This window comes from Mytilus edulis, chromosome 11 (genome assembly GCF_963676685.1).
Source record: "Mytilus edulis chromosome 11, xbMytEdul2.2, whole genome shotgun sequence".
In the NCBI taxonomy this organism is placed as follows: domain Eukaryota; kingdom Metazoa; phylum Mollusca; class Bivalvia; order Mytilida; family Mytilidae; genus Mytilus; species Mytilus edulis.
In genome coordinates this window covers 74,846,605-74,860,808 of record NC_092354.1, presented here as the reverse complement: position 1 = coordinate 74,860,808, position 14,204 = coordinate 74,846,605, and the positions used below count along the sequence as shown (strand labels likewise).

The 14,204-nt window shown below is 31.5% G+C and overlaps 1 protein-coding gene across 1 annotated transcript; it reads left to right on the top strand.

Moving 5' to 3' along the window:
• The first annotated feature begins 10,565 nt into the window (after positions 1 to 10,565).
• Positions 10,566 to 13,052, top strand: LOC139494587 (pulmonary surfactant-associated protein A-like). Its single transcript, XM_071282747.1, has 3 exons — positions 10,566 to 10,639; positions 11,016 to 11,152; positions 12,841 to 13,052. The coding sequence occupies exons 1-3, from the start codon at positions 10,566 to 10,568 to the stop codon at positions 13,050 to 13,052; spliced, it is 423 nt and encodes a 140-aa protein (XP_071138848.1).
• The last annotated feature ends 1,152 nt before the right edge of the window (positions 13,053 to 14,204 follow it).

Below are 14,204 nucleotides of genomic sequence, written 5' to 3'. Positions count from 1 at the left end.
TTGTTTAGTATGTATACATTAATTGGTGTCTAATTTCAGTACATAATTCAGAATATGTACAAACTGGTGACTGCTTTGGATTCATATCTTTTAAATTGATTTAACAGTGGTGACTGTTTCGGATTCATATCTTTTAATTTGATTAACAGTGGTGTCTGTTTCAGATTCACATCTTAAAAATTAATTAATAAGGTTTCAGTGTTGTTTTAAAGGTCATCATATTATGCAACCGATCACGTATTCCATAAAACTAAATCTGATGACTTGCAAACCTCATTTCCAAGAATAACCTCTTAAAAAAATCTAAAACTTGAAAAATGTTGAACAATTCAGCAACTGATGTGAATGTAACAATGGATAGAATGAATGAAAGCAAATCAATTATGTGTATTGATTCAGTCTTGTGACGTTTAAATAACATAAAATTGAACAATGCACTATTTTACAACTATACAAATCTACTTCAAAACCACCAATATTTTGAAACACATGTTTGAATCATATAAGATCTTGAATTTTATAAAAGGTGATTCAAAATTTGAATTTTGAATGGTTATTTCAAAAGATGAATCGGACACATATATTGTATAATAATGTATCTTTCAGGGAGGGATAACACGCTTAGTAAGCTACATACTGGTCATGCGCGCTAGACCAGGAAATACGTGTCGTAAACACAGAAATACGTGTCGGACACACTAAACAAGAAATACGTGTCGTCCACACAAAACCAGAAATACGTATCGTACATACAAAACCAGACGTGTCGTACACACAGAACCGGAAATACGTGTCGTACAAACATAACCAGAAATCACGTGTCGTACACACAAAACTAGAAATACGTATCGTACACACAGAACCAGAAATACGTGTCGTACACACAGAACCAGAAATACGTGTCGTACAAACATAACCAGAAATCACGTGTCGTACACACAGAACCAGAAATCACGTGTCGTACACATTGAACCAGAAATACGTGTCGTACACACAGAACCAGAAATACGTGTCGTACACACAGAACCAGAAATCACGTGTCGTACACATTGAACCAGAAATACGTGTCGACCACAGTGAACCAGAAATACGTGTAGTCTATTCAAAGAACCAGAAATACGTGTACTGAATCAGAAATACGTTTAGTATACACAGAACCAAACATACATGTCGGACACACTGAACCAGAAATACGTGTCGTACACACTGAATCAAAACTACGTATCGTACACACAGAACCAGAAATCACGTGAAGTACACATTGAACCAGAAATACGTGTCGTACACACAGAACCAGAAATCACGTGTCGTACACATTGAACCAGAAATACGTGTCGTACACACAGAACCAGAAATCACGTGTCGTACACATTGAACCAGAAATTCATGTCGTACACACAGAACCAGACGTGTCGTACACACAGAACCAGAAATACGTGTCGTACACACAGAACCAGAAATCACGTGTCGTACACATTGAACCAGAAATACGTGTCGACCACAGTGAACCAGAAATACGTGTAGTCTATTCAAAGAACCAGAAATACGTGTCGGACACAGTAATTTCAGAAATACGTGTCGGACACACTGAATCAGAAATACGTGTAGTATACACAGAACCAAACATACATGTCGGACACACTGAACCAGAAATACGTGTCGTACACACTGAATCAAAACTACGTATCGTACACACAGAACCAGAAATGTCGTACAAACTGAATCAGAAATACGTATCGTACACACAGAAGCAGAAATACATGTCGTACACACTGAATCAGAAATACGTGTCGGACAAACAGAACCAAAAAAACACGTTCCGAACACACTGTACTAGAAACACGCGAAGTTCACACTGACCAGAAATACGTGTCATGCACAGTGGAACAGAAATACGTGTCGCATATTTGTACACACAGAACCAGAAATACGTTTTATACACGTTGAAATTGTTCATATATTTTCTTTGCATAGTTGAGTTAAAGCCTTGCATCGCTTAAATATTATATCTATCTATATAGCGGGAATAAAAATGGAGGTTCAAATTCAATGTCATTTAATTATGCGTGATTTTAAAATTGTCAAATTAGTAACGGTAATGTTACACTGTTAAAGCAATTAATCGAAAATTTATACACCAAATTGTTTTCTGAATCGAAGCCGAGGTTCTACATGTATAATCCTGATAATACAGGTTACAAATATAACTTTATATGTACACTTCTAGGACTTATATTACATTTTCGTATTTTGCATTAAACTGAATAAACGTTTCTCTAATTCTTCGTCAATTTATTCCTTTCTGCACCCATTGTATAAAAAAATTAATCAACGTGTGGTTTGTTTCATCTCAGTTTTGTATTGGTTAAAATCCGATTATGACGTCGAATGTTCTTACTTTCCTCTGAATTTCCTATTGTGACGGCATGAAAAAAGGTGACCATGCCTGATGACGTCACATAGAAAGAACACACCTTTTTGAAGATCATTCGAAAAGAAGGAATACGTTTGCCTGCATATTGTTCGAAAATCATTAGAGAAACAGATTCTACCACCAAATCTCGTGTAATACGATATTTATCCACTCTCGACAGTTAAATTTAAAATATTTAAAACGCTCGGCACTCGATGCAGTGGTAGAATCTATATATACTTATTTTAAACCCCTTTTAATAGTTTATTTATAATCGTACGATCAACCGTTAACTTTACTAATAAAGTAATAAAAATCATCTTATTCTTATATATATAATACCTTATTGATTAAGTGGTATTATGATGAAACAGCAACTGACTTTAAATGTTAATCACGTGATACCAATTGTCATTTGGATACGGTGGCCTCGATGGCCTAGTGGTCTGCATAGTTCAAGCTTGTACACTAGCCTGTAAACACTGAGGCTGTGACTACGAATCACGCAAGGAGCAGGTGCGCTCGTCTCCAATCTTAATTGTCTAGAATTGTCAATTTTCCTACAGAAGGCATGTGGTTCTCTCAGGGCACTCCGGCTTCCGACACCAATAAAACTGACCACCATAGCAGTAGTGTTGAACGTGGAGATAAACAACAACCAATCAATCAATCATTTTGGATACGGATGAAGGTAGATGTTATCATCAATGAGACAGCAAATCAACAACAACAAAAATCAACCGACCTCCATCAACACTTGACGGATGTTCCTATGGATACAATTATTCATGATTACTTTTTTCTCAAAAATCCGTGAATGGTGTAACTTATTTTAGGGGATCACGCAGTTTAGAATTTTGTTCAAATTGCAGACTCCTGTCTTTTAATTTTATGCAAATGTCGAACTCGACGGGAAAAAATTAAGATATAAAGAAAGTAAAACGCCCCCGGCTACTCTTTCAAACTTAATCTTTGCTCTCGAAATATTTAACAGACATACCTTTGTACACAAGTGAATCAAGAAGCAATAAAACTCCAAACCATTTTACAAATCCTATGCACCTCATTTTACTCCATAGACAGACGTTTACTCCATTGACAGACGTTCACTCCATTGACAGACTTTCACATAGCACTCGCATCCACTTGTAACATTTTTCAGAATTAAATTTAGCTTTTGTAATTCAATATAATATTTATATAATACTCGGCATGCAAGATAATAAATTCAATATTGGATTCTTATTTTCCATAAAAAACAGATCCAATTGTTAAAATGTAATCTTTTAAAAATTTCCAACGTGATTGAAATGTCAAAAATCGTCATGAAATATTGACTGCATCACAGACTTTCAGGTTTGATGTTTAAATCTAACCGTTTCTCTCATTAATTGTCGTCCAACAAATTGATGTCCAATAACCCAATATATATTGTTCTTATATCGCTGAAATATGAACTATTGATAATACCTATCACTTCACAGTTTTGCCACGCAATACCTCAAGCAATCGATTGCTCAAAACAATTGCAATAAAGTTCAAAATCTAGGTCTAACCTGTCAATCAACACTATTACGATCACTATAACATGAAAGCAGCACTTTTATACACATTTCTGTCAATCATAATCAGCAAAACGTTTGAAAGTAATAGCGGAGATCAATATAAAACATTGATTATATTAAGATGAGAGAACTATTACGTAACAGTATCAGAACCTCACACTTTCGGACGATTAGAGTACAAAGGTCAATAAACCATTAGGGAAAGCTTTCAATAAAGAATGTTAAATATATTGTTAAGGGAGCAGAATGTATTGCATTTTGTACATACAGTTTTCACTTAAGAGAATTCTTAACTCACGCTAACCCTATAATCTTATTTAACGATAACATTAATCATAACAGGAAGGACATTGTGCTATGCATCAGACTCACACAAGAGATTTAGTATTGCATGATTAATGTTCACATTGTCACGTGATGTAAGAAAATATATACTTTGTGAACTATTTGATTGTTCCATGGGAGTACTATATTCTTACTAAATATATTGAACCAAAACATTAATTATTTTCTCACACAAGACCTTTACTATGATTGTTTTGAATATCAGAAAATCTTGACGATTCTTCACCTCCTTCGATAAGAGTTACTTCCCTAATTTAAATATAGTAAATTTGTTTTTTCTTTACAATTCTCAACAGAAAGACACTAAAAAGATATCTGATAGTACTCGGAGTTACAGACAGCTAGTACACAGCCAAAAACAAATAGTCAAAACAATCATGGATCTTAATAAGACTAAAATATCAATCAGTACACATCTAACATTCAATAATTTTACTGTAAAGACGTCATAAACAGGCAGAGAAAAACATAACATTGTGCTATTCCAATAGTTATCAAAAGTACCAGGATTATATTTTAGTACGTCAGACGCTCGTTTCGTCTACATAAGACTCATCAGTGACGCTCATATCAAAATAGTTATAAAGCCAAACAAGTACAACCTTGACGAGCATTGAGGACCAAAAATCCCCAACAAGTTGTGCCAAATACGGCTAAGGTAATCTATGCCTTGGATAAGATACAGGTATTGACATATTGTAGTGCCATGAATGTGCACATATATATAAAACAAATATTTAGTTTGATTTTAATTTACTGATAATAGAATCAATATTAATACCAATAAAAGCAATATTCAACTATCTAATTACCTTGTTGAATTTGTAACATTTTAGAAGTTATTTCAATGATCTATAATCTTACCCGGATCATTGAAATCTAACGGGTTCGGTTAACAATATCTACGTGAAAATTAGTCCTATCAGATATCTTTTTATTGTCTTTCTATTGTGTCGATGTATAAGTACTGGTCAACGTAAACTTTGTGCTTTTGTATAAGATGATTTGTATTTGTATCCATCCGATGAGTTAAGCATTTGTCATCTGATTTTTATATTTTTTTATTATGCTGTACTGTTACACCACTGTCTTAGTCTTATTTTTGTAAAATGCCTAACGAATAAAAGCGTTATTTTATAAATGATTGAAATTATTAAATATGAATTTTTCAACCACCAAAAATGAACCACTGCAAATATTGAACAACAAAGTTATTTTAACTATGATTATCAATGAAATTAAACGCTAGTATAATTTAAGAGTCTAGATATTTCAAGCACTCAACTCAATGAGTAATTGCTCTTTCATATAATTTATCTGTTCTAGTATCCTATTTTGTTTTGGAATTACATTTTTTGCCAGTAAAATCTGGTCTGCGACCATACTTGTTGGAACACGGGCCTTAACAAATTCAGCTCTATCAATGCTATTTCTGAGAAAAAAAAAACACCTCAGTATTCGAAAACATAGGGTTTTTATCAAAACAGTACACACAGGAAATATTGTCGTATCATAACACTTCAGAGACTGAAGCCAATTTTTTGCATGGCTGTTGACGCATGCTTACAATAGATATTTATCCTCAGATGCACATGGTCTCGCTTCTTATTGGAGACATGTAATTTCCCTAGTTTGTGTTTTCTATCGTTATTTTTCTCTTCTTAGTCGATTAATGAGAGTTTCACGTCGGTAAACTACTGTCGCTTTAATTCATCTAATTATGAAGATCCACGTTTTACCTTGAGGTCTTGATGATACTTATTTACATATACCATTTCATCTCAATAAATACTCTTGTCATGATGGAAAAATCCATGCGATAAAAGGAATTTACTTTGTTTTATAAATATTCATTCTTTCTGAAAAAAGTAAAACAAAACACTGAACTCAGATGAAAATTCAAAACGGAAATTCCGTAATCAAATGGCAAAATCGAATATATGAACATCTGTCATATAGCTGACCTGGCACATGCATGCCCTTTGTAGAAATAGTTAGAATCTGGTGTTATATCTAGCTAAACCTCTTACTTGAAAGACAGTCGCATCAAATTGGAGTTTTAAACAATAACACCTGTTTCATATTTCACATGTCGGTTTTAAGTCAAGATTGTCCGAAATTCGTTTGTATGTTTTTTTCAGTTGTAAGAACAATATATCCTCTTTCTGTTATGACAATCATATCTTACAATAACTATCTGAGATGCCGATAGAGCACAAGTTAAACTAAACTATACACAAAAAATACTAATGATAGACATACAAACTTTCCAAGTTAGTGTTTGAAGAATATCCTTAATGTTCCTGAACAATTAGATATTTTCTTTATGCAATATCGTGTGTCGGTCACATTTATCTCCATGATATTCCTTTTACAAACAATTTGTTGAAATTTGTTTCAAAATTTTTGTTATTTTATACAATGATTTGAAATGTTTTAAGTTGTAATTTATAGTATACCCGTCAAGGTTACAAATTGTCTGATAATCATATCATTTTAGAAAATGCCTAAAATTATAAAATGTATGTAACATATATATACATGTATCATTGATTTTCTTTTATAAAAAAAAAAACATAACATCAAACTAAATTCTGGTTCTGTCTGAGTAGATAACTAACTATCACTATCTATTTTTTGAAAATACTTTGATCGACACAATTATTTTACTTGGGTAGTGATATTAACCATATGCGGATTCTTAAAAATTCTAAAGAACTTCTGGATAATTTTAAATCTCGGTCTTTTTCTGATATTAGTTCAAACAAAACTTTTGAATGTTTAACGCTGTATGCCACCATTCCCCATGTCTGTGTAGATGAGCTAACTATCACTATCTATTTTTTGAAAATACTTTGAACGACAAAATTATTTATATTTCTTCTTGTGTGACGTTTACATTTTCTGACGTCAAACACCTGAAGCAATGAATGTGGTTGTTAAATTTGATAGATGTGTTTTGTGTTTCTTTGTTAAATATTTGTTTGTTTTGAGGTTGTGACACAGTAATGACTGATGTACCCATGTTTTTACAATTTTACCTAAAAAGTCTATTTTGTTCACGCATCGTTGTAAATATAATGGAATTTGATGCAACTGTCATTCGTGTGAGAGGTTTAGCGCTTAAAAATCTGGTTCAGTCCATCATTTTTATATTTGAAAATGCCCGTACCAAGTCAGGAATATGACATTTGTTGTTCATTCGTTTGAAGTGTTTGATAATTTGATTTTGCCATTTGATTAGGGACTTTCCGTTTTGAATTTTCAGTATTTTTCTGATTTTACTTTACACATCAGCAGCCAATACAAGTATGAGGCCGTTTGATTGAAAGTATCTCAGGATATGCCCTAAGATATATCTGATAAACATATTTAGAATAGTCTTAGGACGTGTCTGAGACATATCTTTTGATATAACCAAAGCTGACTCAGGACAGTCCGTAAGCTTACTACAGTAGTCCTATGACCATCCTATTACATTTATTTGATTAATAAAACTATGTTGAGAAATAATTGACATATATGTCAATGAATTTCGGTAAATGTGTAAAGGAAGGTTGCATCTTTTATGAAAAAAGAATTCACGCAAAATAAAATTTGTTTAAGTGATTCTAATAGATACGTTATATTGGCTATACATATTTTGCATTCATTTCATAAAACATAAAAAATAAATTGTCACAACACTTTGTTAAATGCAGTATTCGTGCTGCAATTTAATCTATATCAACTAGAGTTTTGTCCTTAGGTCCACTCGATGTCATTACATGAATTGTTTCAGATCAGCCTGAGTTAAAAAAAAAAAAAAGAAATCAGAATTTTTTTCTGATACCGAAATTTAAATGTTTTAAACATTTCAATTGTAACTGCACAATTTGGTTAGGTGCAAAAAATGTTGCTAATGATGATAGGATTTTTAAGCTTCCAAAAGTGCAGTACGAATTACTTTGAATGAGTGCAATAGTATGACATTGTCAAAAATACTTTTTGGAGAGCTACGATTGAAGCCTTTTCATATGGATTTGTTTGATGAAAATTAATTTTAGTTCTTAATGTTCTTCATCTGCACTTCATCAAATGAATCCGGAATATCTCAATGTATTAACATATATATGCATCATGTAAGTTCTAGAACACCCAGACAATATAAGTTCTTGTACATTGTAATATGCTTATTATTTCTAAAACTCATCTTCAACTTGAACAATTGAAACTGTCAGGAGCCTGTAATTCAGTGGTTGTCGTTTGTTTATGTGTTACATCTTTGTTTTTCGTTCATTTTTTTTATATAAATAGGAGCCTGTAATTCAGTGGTTGTCGTTTGTTTATGTGTTACATCTTTGTTTTTCGTTAATTTTTTTTATATAAATAGGAGCCTGTAATTTAGTGGTTGTCGTTTGTTTGTGTGTTACATCTTTGTTTTTCGTTCATTTTTTTTATAAATAAGGCCGTTAGTTTTCTCGTTTGAATTGTTTTACATTGTCATTTAGGGGCCTTTTATAGCTGACTATGTGGTATGGGTGTTGATCATTGTTGGAAGACCGTACGGTGACCTATAGTTTTTTTTGTCATTTTGGTCTCTTGTGGACGGTTGTCTCATTGGCAATCATACCACATCTTTTTTTTTTTTTTATATTTGTTGATATCTGGAATTATTTTTTTGGATCAAATTTGTCTACAAGTTTTAAATAGTGTAACACAATAAAATCGTTTACATAAATATGTGTTTAATTAGTTTAATTCTGATAAGAGTATACAAGTTTAATATTGCACTAGTATTTTTGTGTATAACTTCCTGTAATATTATTTGTTTTTATTTCGATTTAGGCCATCGTAACTTTTAGGACTTTCTTATGACACATATTTGTATATCCTAACTGTAGGACGATAGCTATGACATATTCTATTTTAAGAGACATTCGTTACCCTGACTAAGGACTTAGACGTGTCTTAAGAGCATCATATGACACGTCCTAGTCCTTTGTTGACTCGGACTCTAGTTTGCAAAGTTCCTTGGACTGCATTTTTATATAAAATTCAGTTTGAATACCTTTGTTTTGAATTAATTAGTTTGCCCCTTTGAAAAAGTACATAGAAAATCATTGTTTTCTCTTCCTGTCTTATATTGTATATAAACTAAATATAACTCAAAATCAACTAAACAAACAAATATCCATTATACGAACAGTTAGAATAAATATTTGTGTAAAAGGAATATTAGAAATTTAATGGAATCAAAATTGTATACGAAGACATGCAATGAATACAGATTTTATGAGGAAAGTGTTCTATTTTTATCCTATATCCTGTGCATTAGTAATATCATGAATTTATGAATACTATATGACGTAAGAGTTGACTGAACTATGATTGGTGGGTAGCTTAAATGAAATGATTAGGTAGGTAATATGATGCTGATAGATACTCTGATCCTCTCTGTTGCAAATTTCAACATGAACATAATGTCAAACATAGGATTTTTCTCATTTTTCCTCTGTGTTGGAAATTTTGCGTTTTCTGAAAGCATCAATCATAAACTCAAAGTTACTCAAATGGAACACTGGGTTAACTATGTTCAATTTTCGGGAAATATTGGATTAACAGTTGTTCGTTCTGTTGTTGAATGCATGGCTCAGTGTAACAATAATAAGCAATGTCTCTCATTTTTCTACAACCAGAAATTACGTAAATGTGTCCTACATAGAAAATATTTCTATAAATCGTTTTCGAAACCAGAAATTTGTGAAGAAGGATGGAAATATTATTCAGCAAAGTATGATGGTATGCAATCAAGCTGTTATCTTATTTTTACATTATCGGGATTTCAACTTTGATTCATTTTCTTCTTCTTCATCAGTTAATTAATATTTTGAACTATTTAGCATGGCGACAAAAATATAAAAGGGACCATCTTTACAAGTAATTGACACCTAGAAAGAGGACAACAATGTGAAAATACCAACAACGTATGCAAGAGTATATTTGGGTATTAACGAAAATATTTATTAATTGAGAAAAAAAAATATTGTTATAATTCCATACTGTAGTTTCATTGGTAGTGGTATATTTGACGTAAACATATACAGAGTTGTAAAAACATTATTTGCTCTACAATAAACAGCAAACATCCTCCATCAGTCATTCGTTATCATTTTACTATCATTCATGGTTTACAAGCTTAACTAAACCCAAAAATTTACACTTCGAAAACATTATTCTGCTTTTAAGTATGATTATAAAAAATGAAAATTGGTGATACGATTGCCAATGTGACAACTATTCACAGGCGACCAAATTCTACATTCATGAACATTTGGTAAATATGGGTTATTCGTAAAAATAAAATACACAATTCGTAATTTGTATAAAACAGAGTTTACAGATGATTTAACAAAAAACAGCTTGTGTTTATCTTTTAAAACAAAAACCGTTATGTTTTTTCTGTTGAAAGAAAACGAAAAGACCACAAATCCGAATTTTGAGCAAACCTAAAATTTCGACCTCAACATGCTCAATTTACTCAAAAAATAGCACATGCAGGTATATTTTTATAACATTTTTGATTAAAGTCAAAATATGCACATTCTCATCAAAATTCATTATTGGATCAAAACTGTATCGTATGCCCTTAAAAAAGCGTGTTCCCTATTCATAGGTACAAAAAAATGCTCTGATGGTTACACTCTCTGCAGGGAATTGGATTACTGTTATAGGATTTTCCGTGGTGAACGAAATATTGGCACCGCAAAGTCGTACTGTAACTCAGTTGGAGGCCAACTTTCTGCAATCAACAGCCCTGAGAAACAAGATTTTCTGGAACATGTTATGGGTATGTTAGATGATTCATGTAGTAGTTTCATTGTGTGAAACTGACAAACATTAGTGTTGTCAAATGGTATTGTTTTGTCTAGCCGGTTACTCGGATAATCGTTCGACTGATTAACCGGTTCATCGATAGTTTAAATTTATGTTTGAAGTCCTTGTCTATAGTACCCTTCAAATCTACTATGGCGTTTGTATTAAACTTCAGATTGAAAATTTAAAAAAAAACCCTTCTTGATCCCGTCAAATTAAAAATGTCTGAAACCAATTATTGTTAATTTTTTTTATTGATGTCTCAGAAAATAGTGTAGAGGATTTCAATTTAAAATGATTAAGTCTGATACTCGTACCATGAAGTATATATTAAGGGGGCTCGCGGGTCTAAGTCATTTTTTTTCTTAATATAGGATTTCGCTATATTTCTCTATAAATGAACTTTATCTTACACTTAATAGAAAAATAAAATAAAAAAATGGGGTCACCGTTCATTTACGCTCACAATCTGCCCTCAGAAGAAGCATACATTTTTGTAAAGGTACTTTTTTTTCTGTTGAACTAATAGGAGAAATAGAGGTAATATCGAAATAAAAAAAGAACTAAATTACAGAAACCTGTCAAATTTTACAAAAGTTTAGTTGAATAAAATTGAGAATGGAAATGGGGAATGTGTCAAAGAGTACAGCTTATTTAAAAATAATTAAAAAAAGTATAGGTCACCGATGAGTTAATAAAGATATTTTAATTTTAAGGCCAAAAAAATAGAATTTTTGCACCAAAGGGAGATAATTTGTAACTTTTTCAATGATATATACATTTTAAAAATCATCTGTGGCTAAAACGAATTGATTTTTTAAAGCTTTTTGTACCATATGATAAAGTAACAACTGATAAAGTAATAAATTAAGATTGTAATGAAAAATCAAATATTTAATTTTTTCTGAAATGTTTTTCCCTCGAGCCTCCTTAATTACATTCACGTAAATTTGAATTTCACAATTTGGCATTTTGTTTAAAGTATGTCAAAGCATTGCACTATATAGGTTGTACATTCAAATGTATGTCTACTTAATATTAGATATAAAAAAAGAGTTGTGAAGTAAATCGTAAAATTTAATTGGATTACTGATTTAAAGTTACTGTTTAGAACATGTAAACTAGAAATTATGTTTACTTAAGATCTTGGAAATGATTTCAATACACATTTATATCAAATCTACTAAATTGGAAAAAAAGTCCGGTTAACCGGTCAGCGTTTTTTGTATTCGATATGGTTAACCGTTGGCAACACTTATAAATATACGACATGGTAAAGACAACGACATACCATATTAACCTTAAATCCATAACTTTAAAATACTTTTTTTACTTCTTTTACTTCTCCTTGAAACAAAGATACACGTGGACTGTGTGCTGTTAATTTTTTTCAGTAATTGTCTACGAAGTTGTAACTACCTTCACTTTCAACATAAAGCGGAGGGTTTCGTCAATTGTCTCATTTTAAAAAGAGACTCTAAAACCCACTGATATCTTAATAAAGCTTTCAATCAATCTACTAGTTTTAAAAACTTGCGTATTAGTCATGTTAGTCGAACGTTAAAAATACGTACGTTATCTATGATAAATAATTTTAATTCCTTAGTGTAAATAATCATATTCGTACACTGGAAATTTTTTAAAAACGGAATTTATTTTTAGTTGGTCGTCCTCATGATCCAGTCTTGATTGATGGGGAAAAACAACCTGATGATACATGGCGACAGGAAGATGGATCCCTGTTAACATACTCCAACTGGTACCCAAACGAACCAAATGGAGATGGAAACTGTATTCAACTATGCACTGGCGACAAGTGGTGTGATGTTCGCTGTAGATTTGTTCAAGATGTGTTATATATGTGTGAAGAGTGATTTATTTGTTTTCACTTACTTCTTAAACTTCACATTACATTAGTTGTAATAGTCAATAACGTTAAAATGTTGGTAAAAGTCGTAATTTTGGAGCAATAACAACTGGAAGGAATATTCGAAAAATGTCTTGTCTTGCTGATTTTTTTTTAAAAGTTTCTATCTATCTATAATTATTGTTTTTGAGATAATTATAGGTGACCACACACCATATGGTAAAAATCGTCATTAATGGAAAAAGACTATAGTAGGCAAAAAAGGATGATTTCGACTATGATGATTTATTTGTAGATTTTGTCTTGATGATCATGTTTGGTATATAAATGTTTATCTGTCTTTTTTATCTGTCTAATATATATATTTCAAGATTTTAAGGCAACATTGATTCAAATTGATCAAAATCGTCATTAAAGGACACAAACATCCATGTGGAGGCGACTGACGATTTCAGGCATTCGACTCATTTGTAGATCTTAATCAGTTTTAATATATTTAATTTTCATTTTAAATTTTATAAATTTCATGATAAACATGATAACAGAAAAAGGGGGGGTGGGTAATTTTCAATTCGTTGTTATAGGCAATAACTTCTTCTATATAGTTATTGTGTGTCAGTTTAAATGTTAATAGACAATAAGTAGTTTTCATCATTCTTAACATTGTGTCTATGTCAGATTTTCCTTAAGTAGAGCGGTTTACTAAAATAGATACAACATGCATTTTACCCTTTTAGCTCATGTTCCAAATCTCTTCAAGTTTCCGTAATGGAAATATAATTGTTTGATTAAAGTATCTAAAATTGCTAATAACTTGAATAAGCTGAAGGAAAGTGAAGTTTTTTCTTTCTTTGTATCATACATCTATTAATAACATGTTTACAAATTGGATTAGATTTCAGAACCAGCGAGTTCTATTGGGTATTTTTTTCTTTTGTTTGCCATTTCTTAGTTATTGTGCAAGAGAAGTTTATAGACGTGTGTAGACTTTCAAACGATTTACAAATAATGAATAAATTGTATACACTTTTTATATAAAATTAAGCCGCAATAAAGCTCTTTTACAAAATGCCTATCATTAGAAAATGCCAGGTTTATATAAAAATTAATAGTCGAGGCATTTTTCTAAAATTCCTGTCCGATTCAGGCATTTCATAAA